The sequence below is a fragment of the Grammomys surdaster genome, unplaced genomic scaffold (genome assembly GCF_004785775.1).
Source record: "Grammomys surdaster isolate TR1022 unplaced genomic scaffold, NIH_TR_1.0 343, whole genome shotgun sequence".
Lineage (NCBI taxonomy): Eukaryota > Metazoa > Chordata > Mammalia > Rodentia > Muridae > Grammomys > Grammomys surdaster.
This window is the reverse complement of record NW_021604762.1, coordinates 1414161-1431620: the sequence shown is the minus strand read 5'-3', so window position 1 is coordinate 1431620 and position 17460 is coordinate 1414161. Positions and strand designations below refer to the sequence as shown.

General features: G+C 42.8%; 1 protein-coding gene across 1 annotated transcript in view; it reads left to right on the top strand.

Annotated features, from left to right (window-relative positions):
• Alk (ALK receptor tyrosine kinase) overlaps positions 1–17460 on the top strand; it is a 699186-nt gene that overhangs the window by 629723 nt on the left and 52003 nt on the right. Inside the window, exon 12 of the mRNA XM_028778974.1 lies at positions 14741–14903. Within this exon, the coding sequence (XP_028634807.1) occupies positions 14741–14903 (163 nt within the window). The remainder of the gene's footprint in view (positions 1–14740; positions 14904–17460) is intronic.

The following is a 17460-nucleotide window of genomic DNA, read 5'->3' as shown; positions in this document are numbered from 1 at the left end:
GAAGGAGTGGAAATGGCAGAGTCTGAGAATCACTGTAGAGCTAAGGAATGGGCCAGGTCGGTGGGGTGGAGTACTGGGCACAAGGTAAAGTCTGAAGGAGCCGGTACAGTGTGGCCACCACACCTCAGCCTCACGGAACAGCATCCATGGTGAGAAGAAACTTGTAGGGGTGAAATAAATATTGAGTCCAAGGATGAAAGGCAAAAGGTAGGAGAGTTCCAAGTATGTGTTGCCAAAGCAGAAACCTCAGAGGGTGGCTGCGTGATTTTCCCTCGCATACCATCATAGGGCTTGGTGGCTTGGAGAAAGTATAAAATGCACAGCAAGAAGTTCCAGGATTCCACCTGAAGGGGAGAAAAGCAAAAAGACCAGAGGAAAGACCCTCTACTGGGATATGTCACAACTGTATGATTCTGTTTCCAAAGGAGCCAAGATATTTCCTCAATAATACAAGGTCTAAGAGAATGACATATGAATAGACCCTCTTAAGAAGGGCTCAGGAATCAGATGTTAAGCCCCAGGGGAAGAAAGGTTAAAATAAGGTTTTGGAAATGAAATATTAAAATGGAACAAGGAGTAAATAAGACACCTCATTTCTTATTCAAAAACAGAAAGCTGAAAGATGGCTTCTGAAAAACCAGGAAGATAAGGGACACCACAAACAGGCAGAGACAGCCGACTAGATGTCCCAGCAGCCCCAGAGAAGAAAGCTGAAAAGCAGTGAGGCACTGTGCGTGAAAAGCCCCAAAGTTCCTAGAGAGACCACCATAACTGCTTATTAAAGAGGTGCGCCGTATATGTAAGGAGAGTGATCCAGGCAGAGCAGTGCCAAAGCCATTCTTGTGAAATTGCTGGGAGAAGAAGGAGGAGGAGGAGGAGGAGGAGGAGGAGGAGGAGGAGGAGGAGGAGGAGGAGGAGGAAAAACCTTTGTCCACCTAAAAGGAAAATTAGATTATTAGCTTTCAAAAAATACTAACATATTACATCATAAGAAAATAAAGCAGTATGTTGATAAGCCCTATGGGGAAAGGTTATCAATATAAAAAAAAAAGTTAGCAACCACTTCTGTCTCCATCCCTCTTTTACTGTTACTGTTCCTTACCAAGGGAGGGTTCATAAGGCATTTTTTTTCAAATGATATCTGGTTTGGTTTTTTTCTTCCCCGCCTTCTTCCCCTTCCCAGTGCCTCCCTCTTCCACCCACATCTTTCCTCTTCCTATTTCTACAGAATCAGCTTAAACCTGTGATTCAGACAATAAAAACAACTGAAGAAATTCAAAATAAGAAAGAATATGCACATTAAATTAATGAAGTACCTACAGAAGGGAGACTGAAGAAGGGCTAAAAGGAAAGAGTGCTGTGTATAAAAACCTCCTGCCCAGGGCAGGGAGATGCATGAGACCTGCGAGAGCCCTGGAGAGATGCTTCAGTAGTTAAGAGAACTTGAACTGGGGTTTGGTCCCCTGAATTCTTGTTACGCAGCTCACAACCAATAGAACTCCAGCTCCAGGTGATCTTATGCCCTTTGCTGGCCTCTGTGGGTACCTGCACTTACATAAAAGTATGTGTGTGAGCACACACAGACACAGACACACACACAAATAAGTTAATTTTTTTAACTATGAGAAATGGTGAGACAAAAGCAAAAGAAATAAATAAAGCCTTCAAACTGCTCCAGTGTTTATACTAATGATGGTAACAATAAGATAAATATCATTCTCCAGTGAGTAAGATAAATTAATTACAGGATATTCTAAGTCCATTACTGTATTATTGAGGAACATGATTCTCAATGTGCAGAAAAATACGCAGAAGTAATAAGAAGAGGTTAAATAAAAATCCTTCCTGAAGGTGAGGTGGAAAAATTCCACATGAACTCAGGCAGTGTATGCACATCTGGGCCATCTGGATGCATTCACACTGGCGCACATATATGACCGTGTGTGCTTCCCAGCTCCATCACTAGACAAACCAAGAGACAGCCACTAGTCTGGCAGCAATGAGCCGCCCTAACACTAAGACTTGATGCCTATGATTGTGGCTTATAGGAAAATGTCTGATACCACGATAGGATAAGAAAATTTTGTCACACCATATAGCAAGGGCTTTTAAAAACATTCTTTATTGGTGTATACTTGTTGCACATAGTATAGAGTTTGGTAAGTAGTTTCTTTCATGGATAGCGTGTTTTGGCCATATTTGCACACATCCCATAACCTCCCTTTCTCCTTCACTGCTGTCTTTCCCTGGTGCTGTCCTTTCTTCACACAGGCTGTTCACTCTCATGTTACATATGTGCCTTATGATATGTCTGTACAAAATCTGGGAGCCAAAAATGAGAGAAAACATACGATATTTGTTTTTCTGGGTTTTGTGTATTTGTGTTAATGCGATGGTCTCCAGTTGCATCCAGCCAATGATATTTCATTCATCTTGATAGCTGACTAAAACACCATTGTGATGATAGTATGCCATGGTTTGTGGTGCTTTTAATTCAAACATATCCCCCCATCCTATTTCTCTCTCATGTCTGCCCCATTCCACTCCCCTGCCAAAACTCACAGCCTCCCATCCCCTCACCATTGTTATTATAAATACACATAAACAAACACATGCATAAATACAATATGTTGAGCTTATTCAGTGATGCTTGCTTATATTTGTTTCTAGGGGTGACCACTTTATATTAGACATCCAATCAGGGGCTAAAATCCAGGGTAATACTAATTCTGCTTTTCCTATCTTAGGGTAGGCACCATGAGATTTCTCCCATCTCTGCTGAAATATCAACAGCTTCAGGAGTTGCTCAGGTCTCAGGCAGCCATGTTGTTGAGATTTTGTGGATGTAGCTCCCCTGTCATAGCTAGAAGGCACAGTCTCACTGTAGACTTTCTGGCCCACTAGCTCTTACAATCTTTCCACCTCTTCTTCCTCCATGCTCTCTGAACCTTGGGTAGGAGCTGTGTTATAGATATATTACATGGGGCTGGGCACTTCATGGTCAGTTGTTCTCATTTTGATTAGCTGTGGATGTGTGTGATGGTCTTCTACTGCAAATAGAAGCTTCCATGATGAGGAATGAGAACTACACCTATCCATGTGTAAGAATGTTATAAGAACCATTAGAAATTACACAGGTTTAGGAAAGTAATAGGTTTCCCTCTAAGATCCATCACCTCACTAGTCACATGGTTAAGATATATCTTGGTGAGATTGCAAACTGTCACAGCCACTCTAGAAATTAGTCCACCAACCATGAATGATAGTTCCCTTTGTCTCAAATCCTCTCCAGCACTTGTTGTACTTGTTTTTCTTGCTCTTAGCCATTCTGGCTAGGGTGAGATTGTTTGAACTTGCATTTCCCTAATGGATAAGGATGATGAGCACTTTTTGAGATATTTACTTCTTCTTTTGAGAACTCTCTGTTCAGATCTATGGCCCATTTTTGTATTTCGGTTGTTTATTTCCTTGACTCTTAGTTTTTTGAGATTTTTCTATATTCTGGGTATTATTCTCTCTGATATATAACTGACAAAGATTTTTCTCCTACTCTACAGGCTTCCTCTCCACTACACTGATTGTTTCCTTAGCCTTTCAGAAAGATTTTAGTTTTAGGAAGTCCCATTTATCAGTTGTCGACTTTAATTCCTGGGCAAATGGAATCCTGTTCAGAAAGTGCATTCCTATACTTACATCTCGTAGGGCACTGCCTATGTTTTATTCTAGCCATTTCAGATTTCACATTGACCTCTTTGGGTTTTTGGGGGCTAACTTTTGTGAAAGATGATGAGATGAGTCTAATTTCATTCTTCTACACTATGCAACATCTCTCTCATTCATTCTTCCCTTGATGGATGCCTTAACTGTTGTGACTAGTATTGCATAGATGTGAGGGGATCTCTGGAGTGTCGACTCATAATCTTTTGAGTACATCCCCAAGAATGGTATTGCTGAGTCTTTTAGTAGACCTAATTTCAGTTTTGTGAGGAATCTTTATACCGATTTCCATTGTGGCTGAGCTAATCTACAGTCTCGGCAGAGGTGTCTGAGCTTCCTTTATCCATATCTCCTCACTACCACTTGTTGTTCTTTTCTTTGACAGCCATTCTGACTAGAGTAAAGTGGAATGTCAGTGGAGTTTTAACTCGTATTTCCCTGGTGGCTACAAGTGTTAAATGTCATTCATGTTTCTTAGCCATTTACATTTAGTGTTTTAAGAAATATTTGTTCCTTTTATTTGCTTATGTATTGGCTGGTTGGACAGTTGTGGTGGGGTTTTATTTTTTGAGGTGGTTTTTTGTTGTTTTTTTTATGTACTTTGGATAGCAATTCTTTGTCAAAAATATAGGGAGCAGATATTGTTCTCTCATGGCATAGGTTCTTTGCTGAGCATAACTGTTTTACTTCCATGTAATCCCATTTGTCAGTCCTTAGCATTATTTCTTGAGATATTAGAGTCCTTCTGAGAAAGTCATTGCCTATGCCTGTTTCTTGTTGAGTTTTCCAAGTTTATGTCTAACACAAGAAAGATCAAAGGTATCTTCTAGTGTCATTTAAAAGGATTCCAGCCACTCCCACTGACCAAAGATATGACAGTTTGAGCTTCCAAAGGATACTGATTATGATTAATTAAACCACCAAAATATATTTAAATTTATAGATTCATAATAATAAGCAAATATTTAGTTGGGCAATTTCAGCTAACATGAAAGTAATTTCATATCAGAAACAAGGAGAAAGAGTTGAATAATACTGCCTTTCTTACTCCTGTCCTATCTCTGAGTAACCATGTTTCACATAAAGAACAGCAACTCATCACAGATATACTCCAAATAGTGAGACAAAGATATAATTAAGACAACATTGGTTTGCAGTTTCTAGCAAATGCTTCTAAACATTGAGCTTTAAGAAGAGCCAATATTAAGAGAGACAGAGCAATGATCAGGCATTTGGCACCTAATGAAAAGGCATCGCCCAAAGTTAAGCAAAGAGATGTAGCTGACAAGCTTCTGAGACAGAGCACTGTGCTGACAGAACCGTGAGAACACACCACAAAATTTCAACTCTGCAAAAAACCCTAAATTAAACGGCCTCTATTCCTCAAAAGATAAAATCAATCAAAAGAAAAGTTAAAGGAAAATACTATAGATTTAAAGAAACACATCTATATACATACATATGTATGAGATACATATACACCATATACACCATATACATCATATACACCATATACATCATATACATCATATACATATACACCCAGCAACCTGGGAAACAGAGTCAGGAGTAACCACATATTCAAAGCCAACCCGGACAATTTAGTGAAACCTTGTTCCAAAATAAAAAGGGAAATGGGGTAGGGAGCTAGGAACATAACTCACTGATGAGTGCCTGCCTGACATATGCAAAGCTCGGGGCTCAGTCTTCAGTGCCACAAAAACATAGTTAGTGCATGAGGCTGGAGAATGCTATCTAGGGATTACACACACTTGGGGGGATGAAACCATTGAGAACTTCAAAGAAGTGATTATAATATAATCCAGGATCTGATCCCTTCTAAGAGGAAGGAAGTAGAGGAAGTAGAGACTGGAGAGGCCATAAAGTCACTGGCTCAAGTTTTATTTCTTGATCTGGGTGGTAGTATTTGCTTTATAATAACCTGTCAAGCATATATACACTTGATTTGTGTGTTTTCCTTTGTGATTTATTCTGAAATTAAAAGGCTTAACTTTTTTATCATTGTTGCAGGATCTCATGTTGTGCCATTAAACAGGGAATGAGTTTAATTCCCAAGTAGCTACTTAACTGAGTAGATTCTTCTTTTTAGCACTTGCAGCTGAACAGAGGAATAAGCCAGGAGTTAAAAAGAAAGGAAAAAAACCTATTTCTCTAATAATATATAGGAAGATGTCAGGGGTCTAGTTCCATGGTTCCATGGTTGCTCTTGACAGTTGTCATCATTACTGTATAAGACTAACCAAAGAGTTGAGACAGACAGTAGAATTGTTTTAACCCAGGAATGATGAAAAGTATCTACATTATTTTCATTTCACCCTAGCTAGGGAACAAGTGGATTTTACCGTGAATACCAAAGCAAAGGTCATTCTCCCTACTTTCCATAAGGAATGGTGTCATATACATTTTATAGAGGGGTGACTAATCAGATTTTGGTCTGATATTTATTTAATGGGATGCAGGAGGCCATGAAAATAGTTCACTATGCACAGCTCCTGTGGAACTGAGCTCAGTCAATGGTTATGGCTAAAATTCAATTCCATGGATCCCAATCAAAATGGGTACCAATGGTCCACGTGAGATGCTGAGTGCTTTTCTCCGGTATGACACACACAGGCCTTGAACCTGAGCCACACACATCCTCATTGCTGTGATTCATACAGATAACTGAGAACTTATTTTCCTTTGTATCCTGCTTTATTTCTTTGCACTGAATTGAGCAGCTGAGATGGCTTAGCAACAGCAATAAAACCAGAGCAATCACTGTCTAGCCTATTTTTTTAAACATTGTGCTGCATATTACTAATTGATTTGTTTCTTCTTGAAGGGCTCTGCAATATACTTAAAATGAAACCCAGCGCTTAATGGATTTTTCTTTACTCAGCTGTCTATAACCAATCAGTATTTTCACGTTTGTGAGTTCTTTGTACAATCTAAATGTGAATGAGTACTAAACTATGTTTCCAGTGTGTAGTATGTATAACAACAAGATAAATATGGGCTCTTTTTTCTCCCATAAAAGACTTTTAATAAAAGGCAGACTTTTTTATTATTTTTAAGAGAAGGAAGAGGTGAGCTTTCTACCTCCTTTGACCTCACCAAAGCTCTTCCCCAGGGGCCATTTGATCCCCTTAAAGCTTTCCAGGGCCTTGGGAACCAATATAAATTCTTAGGGGAGGAAATATGGGGAGCCTCAGATTGGCATCTCGGCTTCAGTCTGCCTCCCTCCTGGCCTCACTGGGACCATAATCATCTCAGCAGACACTGGAGTTGTGGCCAAATGCATGTGGTGTAGGCCTTCACCTTTTGTTCTTCTGCTCTATAACTAAACAGCCCAGTTAACAGATTGTCTTTTTGACACTACCTTGATCCCTAGGACACCCCGGGGAGCAAGATTCCTGGTCTCGGCCACCTGCTTTCTTTGCCTGATTCCCATGACTCAATAAAGCCCACACTCTCTCCTAGACAAAGTACTGCTGTGATCACTGTGGGACTTTCGGGGATGGACAGTCCAATCACAATGATTCCCTGACTAGATCTCACTGACTGTCCCCTCGTGGGCCTGAGCAACTTGGATGGAACTCCGAGCCGTTCCATTCTGATCTGCAGCTCAGGTTCAGTGGCTGAAAAGAAACCACGAAACTGCATGGAAATGTTCTAATTGCAGGTACTGGGAGATAGGCAGGCATTCCTGGTGATCCGTGTGTGTGTGTGTGTGTGTGTGTGTGTGTGTGTGAGAGAGAGAGAGAGAGAGAGAGAGAGAGACAGAGACAGAGACAGAGAGACAGAGACAGAGAGACAGAGAGAGACAGAGAAAGTCAGAGAGAGAGAGGAGAGAGGGAGGAGGGAGAGAGAGAGCTTGTGTAGTCACGTGCTCACATGTGCCACACATTTCTTGTATGTGGGTGCACATATGTGTGAGACCAGAAGTTAACCTTGGGTTTTATTTCCTCAGGTGCCATCTACCTTATTTTTTGAGGCAAAGTCTCTCACTAGCTCATGGCGCTCAACATTTTTAGGTCCAGCTGACTGGCCTGTGAGAACCCAAGCCATCCCCATCCCTTCTTCCCCAGCAGTGGAATTATAAGAGCATGCCACCATGCCTGTTGAACCTGGAACTGATTGATATGGCTAGGCTGTTGGGCCAATGAGCCCCAAATAGCCACTTGTTGTTCCCCCACTCCCACCCCTGACAACTAGAAGCACTTAGATACTCTGGCTTTTTAAATGGGTACTGAGGATCAAACTCACGCCTTCCAGCTCGTGTGACAAACACTTTACTGTCTGTACTAATGCCCAGTCCCCGCCCCCAGCTCCTTTTTGATCCTTAAAGTTGACATAGGAAAACAGCCCTGAGTTTCTGTCTTGACTGATTACCTACTTACTTGGTAGGCCACTTAGCCTCTCTGAACGTGAATTTCTTGATTCTTGGTTGGTTGGTTGGTTGGTTGGTTGGTTGGTTGGTTGGTTGGGGGTTCAAGACAGGATTTCTCTGTGTAGCCTTGGCTGTTCTGGAACTCATTCTGTAAACCAGGTCAGCCTTGAACTCAAAGAGCCTCCTGTCTCTGCCTCCCAAGTGCTGGGACTAAAGGTATATAGACTACAGCGGGAAAATTTCCTGATTCCTAAAAGGAATACTTTAGCATGCAAAGTTTCCACACGTTCAACAACATTGAGTTTGTGTATGAAAGCAGAGTGCCTAGCTCCCTGAGAGGCCATGCACCATGTTCCCTGCACAGTACACACTGAGAGAGTGTGCACCGTGTTACATGCATGATGTACACTGTAAATGTGTGCACCGTGTTATATGCATAGTGCACACTGAAAGGTTTTTGAACCTTTTGTGGGTGGGCCTGCCTCTCAGGTAGCTAAAGTTTGGATCTCACATGCACATAATCCAAAGGAAATAAATACCTTCTACCTGAGGGTCAAAGCTTGCCTTATTTCTGTTCCCCAAAGCCACTGTGGCTAATTCCCTTGCCCCTTAGGTCTTGAACCAGTCTTCTTAGTTTATACCAGGCCATGACCAGTGCCTTCTACTCTAGTGACACTGCTGGACTGATCCTACTGTCTTCCTGCCCTTGTGGTTCTAACCTATCTTGGCCTAGAGATCATGCCTACCCTGCTCTACCATCCCTCATTCCAAAAGTCTCCTGAGGGGCCTACCTGGGCTCACAGCAGTCAGTGTTACAAGAGTCAGAGCAATAGCACCCATCCTGGACAAGGATCTGGAAATAATTAGAGCTTGTTCCAAGCAAGCCCCTTCTCAGGGAATGTTTGAAAGAAAGAACAGCAATCCTCCCCTTACACGAAGTCACAAGTACACAGAGTTCCATGTTAGGGAACTCACCTTAACAAGCAAATTCTTCTCTTTAGAAAGACACAGGGGAGCAGAGACTCATGTAGGGACAATTTAAAAGCCTGGAAGTCTCCAAGGCAGAAGGTTGACCAGCACCAGGGGACCCCTAGAACGTGAAGGAGTAATTCTTTCACTTCTAGAAGTAACTGTGGTTACTTCTCCAATGCTGAGCTCACAAGAGTCATTACTGTTCTTTCTACATCAGGATGATGAGATAGACAGGACAAATATACACATATAGTTGAGTGTCAGAGTCCATTAGCAATGTTTTTATACAAAGATTGCCTCCTGATCTGAAATAGGTTCAGTTGAATCTAAATCCCCAAAGCCTTGGTCATCAAGTGGTTTAGGAACCAATGAATGCCCCACCTTAATGGAACATTTGAGAATGTCTATATGATGCCCAGAAGTAATAAAGAGAAGCAATGCCATGAAACTGAACAAGACAAACCCAGACAGAGAGAAGCAAGATAGGCCATGCACAATAGGCAGTAAAAGCAGAAAGTCCGTATCCCAAGAGGTGGTGGCAGTGGGAAACATAAATTGGTTCCAAAGCAGAGTTAGGCAGATTTACAGGGGTCAGGGCTATCTGCAAGAACAGGGACCACCATCATGCTCCAAAGGCTGCTGGGAACAGTAGAATTCTGACTGGATGAATGACGAGTCTGACCTGGGATGGCAAATCCTCGATTCCCATGGAATCCACTTTAGAAAGAGTTTCCTCTCTGGACCTTTCCATCAGAAATTGCTGAAAATAAAACCAAAATTCTGTCTGTGGAAACCACCTGAGACTAATATATGTGCACTGAGTTTGGAAAAATACTGAAGCCTCTGCTGAGAAATAGCCCTGGAGTCTCCGCTTCGTGGAATGGGGGCATAAATCCTGAGGATGGGGTGTCAGAGCCCCACAGTGAGGAACCACGTGAAAGTACCACGTTTTAAACTGTCTTCATGTGTCTCTCTAGTATGACATGCTATGCTAAACACTTGGCTTGGGTTCATCTTTCAGTTTTTAGGAAATCTGATCAATAAGCAGTAGAACCTCCATTTGTTCAGATTAGAAAAGGCAAGTCTCAGATAGGTCATATATCCTAACCTAGGGCTCCTTAAACTGTCCATTTGCAACCCCTCTTAGCCTGAGAAATTGTGACTTGACCTTATGCATATGTGTGTGTGTGTGTGTGTGTGTACATATATACACATATACACACATATGGCATAAAATATCAAGCATTTACTGATAAGTCACAAAGATACTTATTTCAAAAAATTCTTTGATGTACAAAAAAGTTTACCAATTACAAAAGAAAAAGCAAATTTGCATACTAATGAGAGATATGTGTGTTTGTCTAGATACAAGAGAGTCCTAGGATACATCCATGTCATATTTACATGCTGAAGGATGTTGGCAGAAAACTATTAAAGGTCTTTGCTTATGACAATTACACTCTTCTGCTTTATAAGAGGAGGAAATTATGTATGTGTAGTAAAGGTACTACAACTCATCAACATGCAACAGTCCCAAATGTGAGCTGCGATGTTTCAACGCAGCATTGATGGGCATGGTGTGTGTGTGTGTGTGTGTGTGTGTGTGTGTGTGTGTGTGCGTGTGTGCGTGTGTAAGACAGGAGTGAAGTCACAGGATACGACACTAGTGAACACTGCCAGAAACATCTCAGACTCATTAAGTATTTGACTATGAATGAATGTTTGGTCGCTGTACCTTCATAGACTCACTGTTGCCACATCTCTCATGACCCACGCGTTTATCTCCATGATCTCATATGGGGTCTTGGCCTTCACCTAAGATGCTTTGATCTAATTCAGGTATTAGCTAGTCAGGAACAAAATTCAGAATGAGAAGCTGTGGCCCATCTGAAGCTAGAGCCTATAGTCCTCATCCTACCTCATCAGATGTTCCAGCTGGCAAAGAAGTAGATGACCAACTTCCCTGGAACTACCTCAGAGCCCCTCAGAACCTCTCAATCCTGTAGCTAACAAAGGCTAAAATTAAAAGGGTTTTACTCAAAGTTAGATGCTCAAACAAGGTACAGATGTTATTTCCAGCTGCCAAGTGGAGGACCTTCTGCAAATCTAAGCTGTTTGCTGTAGACACAGGCTGTCTGCAGAATGGGCCTCCAGCTATTCCAGTTTCCCAGAATGGGGAGGTGTGGCTTCCCACCCCATTTTTTTTTCTCAAATTGTAATTAATTCACACAGGGGTTATAAACACGGAAAGGCAGGATGTGGGGAAGGGAATGACACTGGAGTGTGGGTGTTCAGGAGGAATACAGATATCTTCAGAACCGGGTATCGGCTAGGTGAAGGTTCAGGGGACAATTCACTATGACTCTGCCTATGACTCAATTGTCCTTATCTAAGTTGGTATTGTCTGCCAAGGCTACCTATTTACAAGGTCTATGACTACTCAGGCTTATAAATTTCCACAAAAGGTGCCTGTTGACATTAGCTTATAGCCATCTGTTTCAATGTTTTTCCACTGAGACCCAAGACTTGGTGTTAGTATACATGTATGACAGGCCTATTGCTGATTTTAGGCCTATGGCTGATTTTAGGCCTACAGTGTGTAAGCAGGGCTGCCCCTGACATCTCCTCCCTTCTCTAAGTATAGAAGAGCCAACCCCATTTTTTTAGTTTTGTCTTTTCTTCTCTGCCCGGCCTCATGCTCAGCTCATTGAGTTTAAGTTCCTGGATGCTGTGGGCAAGGGATTTGTTGCAGGAGATTTTATGTATGTGGCACAGGCCTGCTTCTAGCCACAGCCATGTTCCAGCTCTTAAGTTCCCACACTAGCAGCTGGTCACGCTAGCCAGGACTGCCAACCCTGAGACCCACGAGATGTTAACATGGCTGTTGCCTCTGTCAGTCAACTCTGCGGAGACCATGGCTGTAAGCATGGCCCCTGGTTCAACTCTGCCACCCTTATAAAGCTCAGCTAAGCCCCAGACAATATCTGCCGTGCTCGCGGTACCCAGTAGCATGAAGACTCTTAAAGCTTAAAGATTATCCAATGGATTTATATATATTAGCAAATGTTCAATACACAAGATGGCCACACAATTAGAATTGTTACCCAACATCTTTTGATATGTTTAATTACTCGAGACTGTTCTAGACCCATACGTCTTCCTCTGTGTTGCTTCTCCTCCTCCTTCTCCTCTCCTTCCCCAGTTCCTTCTTCCAACTCTTTGCCCCACCCACCTCTCCTACTGCCCAATTACTGAGCTCCACTGAAACTAAAATAGGCAGGAAAAGTCCTGCAATAGGGATTTATAATCATAGAAACTCTTCTGAATAAGTTTCCTCTTGTCAATGACAATATCAGTCTTTTACACAGGCAGGATCTATTGATACAGTTCATATGCAAAGAGTTTGGGACTCTGCAATGACCTTACTGCTCCCTGCTGTTTTTATCATGCCAATAAACCTTTTTCATAGATGAAGAAACTATATCAAAGTCTTGTGATCCATGCTCGATGAAGAGTCCCCCAAAGCCAGGTGTCTTGAAGATGCCAAAGTCACCTTTAGTCTTTCCCACTTTTCCAAGTGTATAATTTTGGCTTTGGAACAGGTAAAGGGACAACTAGCCAAGCAAATTCTGTAAAAATACCTTTGTAAGTAGGACATGGTGAGGCAAGCTCATTCTCTTAGTACTGAGGCAGAATAATTGCTCTGAATGTGTACCAGCTTGAGTTATACAACGAGACCCTGTCTCAAACAGACAAGCAAACAAACAGAACCTTCCACAAAGTCCTTTGAATTAATAGATTTGATCAGAAAGCTAGCCATCAGTCAATATGTGCCTTACTTCTTAAATCTTGACGTGACCTTCAGAAACCACATGGAAGTCAACCTTTCCATTTAGATGTGTGTATTGGAATCCCACTGGAAAGTCAGACCTTAAGGCCTGGATCCCATCACAAAAGTAAACCAAGAAGGATTCAGTTTCTCAGCCCTGCCAAGGTGACCTCCCTCTGACTGTCAAATTAGGTTCTTACATTTTCATCATCAAATTAGCTCAAAGTCTTCAATTTTTTTTCTCTTGAATGTTTTAGTGGCGGTGTTACACACACTCAAATTAATTTTCCATCATTTGCTGTGCACAGAATTTGATTCAATCTTTCTTTAAAAGGAGAAATAATTTGGGCCATCTGAAAATGAGATTTATTTTAAGTAGAAGCTTATTTATCAAGAATTCAGTTCTTAAAGCTTTTATAAGTTGTAGAGTGTTAGATTTGAGGCCAAGAGATCTGACAAATCCCCAAGGTCCAGCCTGGCTAAAAGAGAGGACGTTTGAAAGGAAATGTCCCAGTACTGGAAGATGAGGTGGCAGGTAGGGTTTGAGTTGTGTTCCTGTGATGTCCCTAGAAAGCTACCTAAGGACACTAGACAAGGGCAGACCACACACAGTAGGGAATAAATGGGAGCCTGGGAAAAGGAAGAAAGTTTGACAACTTTGTGACTAGAGATGGCTCAGTCAGAAAACTGCTTCCCTTGTGCAGAGGGACCTGAATTCAATCTCTAAAAACCGTATTTAAAAAAAGCCAGGCATACCCTTGTAATTCCAGCAGGGGATAGGCAGAGACAAGACCTTAGGGCCTGCTGGCCAGCCAGTCTAACCTAACTGAGAAGCTCCAGGCTGATGAGAGACCCTACGTCAAAGGAGGTGGATGATGATCCTAAGGAGGACACTAGAGGTTTTCCTCCACCCTCTACATAGACACTCACACAAGTGCACATATGCACATACAAATGCATTAAAAGATTGACAAGTTTAGCTGCTGCAGCTTTTTCTTCTTCTTCTTCTTCTTCTTCTTCTTCTTCTTCTTCTTCTTCTCCTTCTCCTTCTCCTTCTCCTCCTCCTCCTCCTCCTCCTCCTCCTCCTCCTCCTCCTCCTTCTCCTCCTCCTTCTTCTTCTCCTTTCATTTTTGGCACCATCAATTGAAGAAAGAACTTGCAAGCCACTCATTTGCAAACCCAGCTTGACTGGGATGAGCAGGCTCCAGTCTGCTCCATTGAGGGCCCGTTGCCAAGAAAGCATCTCTCATATAAAGCCATGTCCAGAGAACTTGAGGCTTCTTATTCCTGTTCACCGGGTCTCAGAGCCAAGAGTGGAGTCATAGGACTGATTCTGTGTCTGGTTTTCTCATTCTAGCCTCTCAGAGCTACAGAGTCCTTTTATGTGCAAATCTTTGGGAACGGGTTAGAAGCTGCCACAGTATCGAAGCTTAAGCTTCTGGGTTTTGCTCAGCACCATGCTAGACGCAGTGAGAGATCAGAAAAGTATTCAATCGCTGCCTGTGCGTGTTGGTCCTGAACATGGTCATCACTCCCTCTCTAAGAGCATGGTGCTAGCTTTATCTTCCTATGGCTTCCTCCTTGCTGTACTGTATTGTAGTTGGTTGCATCCCTCTTGATCTAAATCTTCTCAGTTTTCATCTCTTCCATGGCACATGACCCAGGCTCTTCATAAAACTCTCCAGTTTGAAGAGCTGATTGTTATTTTCTTCCCATGATCTCGGAGCCTTCTTTGAATGTATGCCTCATGGAGCAGACGCTTTGGAGAGAGCCCAGGGAAGAGGGAGATCCAGGGTATGTAACTGACTGCCTCTCCTTTTGTGTCACAGTTCACTGGCTGTTCACCACGTGTGGGGCCAGCGGACCTCATGGTCCCACACAAGCACAGTGCAACAACGCCTACCAGAACACCAACTTGAGCGTGGTGGTGGGAAGTGAAGGGCCCTTGAGGGGCATCCAGATTTGGAAAGTGCCAGCTACTGACACCTACAGGTATGTATAGTGGCAAAATAGCTCCCTTGAAGAAGACTCTAGTCCTATCTGGTGGGCGTGTCCCAGGGTACCCAAGCATGCAAAGGGTTACAGACTCTGACCCATTAGTGGTATATATGGCCAGAGATGAACAGTGGCAACAAAGATGTCTTTGCCTTCAAAGAAACTCACAGACCATTAGTGGGGGTGGTAAATAGATGAACTAACTTCAGAATTATTGCTAATTACAATTAGGGCGGACATAGGAGGCTCTTGATGGAAGTATCAAGTTTGATTGGTTTGTGAGGCACATGTGCATTAGTGGTGGGTGGAGACTACATGTTCCCGTGCATCTGAAGTTTGCTCAGTACCATGCTGGACTTGAGAGATCCAGAGAATGCTCTCCATTTTATTTTTAAGACAGAGTTTCCCACACTCCCATAGAGCCACATGCTCACTGATTGGCTAGGTTGGCTGGCTGGCTGGCTGGCTGGCTGGCTGGCTGGCTGGCTGGCTGGCAGGCTGGCTGGCTGGCTAGCAAGTTTGGGAGTTCTGTGATCTTAGGGTTCCAGGGGTCTGCCAGTTTCCACTTCTACACTGCCTTGGTTACAGTGCGATGCTGCTAAGCTTGGTGTTTTATGTGGGGGCTGGGAATCCAAATGCACATCCCTGCTCTTGCATGACGAGCACTTTACCAATTGAGCAATTGCCCCAGCCCAAAAGCTAATGTCCTTATCCTTTCCTGGCCCTTCCCTGTTTTCATGAAAAGCAAGCCACCTTCTGCGGTTTGCCTTCTCCCCATCCCAATCTCATAACTTTCCATCAGAGTAAAACCAGGCAAGAGTAGACCAACTAACTCAATTATGCCACCTGGAATCCATGGTACCAAGCAAGCAAAACCAACAGTGAGATAGCAGAGCCAGTTACTAGCCAGATTTCAAGGGTCTACTGTAGGTGAGTGTTCTTGAGTAGGTGCTAAAGAGTGAATTTTATCAAGTTCCTAGGTGTGCTCTACGTCCTGTGAGGACCCCTGGGTTGCACCAATCCCTGGACTGAGATACACCTGTATGTCCTCAGGTAGACTCTAAGACCTAGAGGCCTCAATTTAGAAATGAGAAAACAGACTCAGAGCTACAGGAGCCTCCCTGACAGTCACAGTGCAGAAGCATCTCCCAACCTCAGGACACCTGAGAGTAAATATGGCCCATCTGAAGCTCCTTCCACCCAGCAATGCCCAACTGTGCTAAGAGCATCAGCATTATGTAGGGCTGATGTAGATGTCCCTGTGGCTCTCAGAGCATCACCCCCATCCCAAGGAAATGCTTTTCAAGTTGCCCTGTGTTCCCTTAGTGTGTCTTTTAGTAGCCCCTTCCCTGAAAAAGAAAAACAATATGTGCTCCAGAGAAAGTCCTAGGTTCTTTTTAAGGATTATTCTAGGCAAGGCTTTGAGGAAGTTCCATCCCTGCCTGCCATCCATAAATATTCCAGAGTCTTGATATCCTTCTATGCCACACCAAGTAAGCAGACCTCCCAGCAGAACCTCTATGCATGACAGGGCAAGGAGAAAACAACTCCTAAGGAGAAGGGGATAGAGCTAGTTGATGACCTAGTTGTTGTGTCTCATGCCTTTAGCATGAGGTGAATGATATTGCTATAGCTATTATCAAGAATCTTCACAGGTTAAAAAAAAAATAGAATCCAAGATGCTCCTAGCCCTGATGAGTCCAAAGCCACACTAAAACCCACTTGTCTCTTCCACAAAGGCTACCTTCAAGACATGCCTTGTTCTTTTAAGCTTCACTTCCCTATCTCAGACATTGAGTGATGCTCGCTTCCAGATGTGCACAGGCTATGGAACCCTGACCTCATATTCCATCTCCTCCTTGTATGAGATAGGCCGTGCTGATACCTACAGATGCTCATCATGGTGCCTGTGTGTGTTAGGGGCTTTGGGCAGAGAAATCAGCTGGAGACATGGGAGTAGTCGCCAGCAGAATTTCTAAGATGAAATGGGTCCCACATTCGTGTGGTCCCACTCTTCTATCAGATGACTTTGTTCTGACTTCTCCAGACTTGCCCGAAGTTGTGGAAAATTTGACCAGCCAGATGAACTACCCATTAAATAATAATAAATTCATTTGCCTATTTATTATTAATCACAGCCTATCTGATTCTAGTGAGGTTCTGATCTATATGAAGCACACAGTCTTAGCACACCGTGCTGATGGAGCAACTGAGGTGGGAGAGCTCTTTTCACTTGCTTTGGGAGACAATCCCCAGCCTCAGCCTTGATTGGTACTGGACTTCCCAGAGACGTATGGGAAGTGTTCATGTTAGTACGGAGAATGTTGTGATCTAGCAAGATAAAAATGAGAAAATCAAAACAGAAAAGAAAGGTTGAGTTTTTGTTTTTGTTGCTGTTGGACGCTAGAGCTTGGTGCTAACACATATCCCTGTCCCTCATCTCTTTCCTGACCCCAGATGATACTCAGCGCTTTGATGATTATGGCTACTGGTTATACTAACTTAGTATCCTAAATAGAAAGTTAATGGTTTGCTTTTTAGGTCACATTCAAGT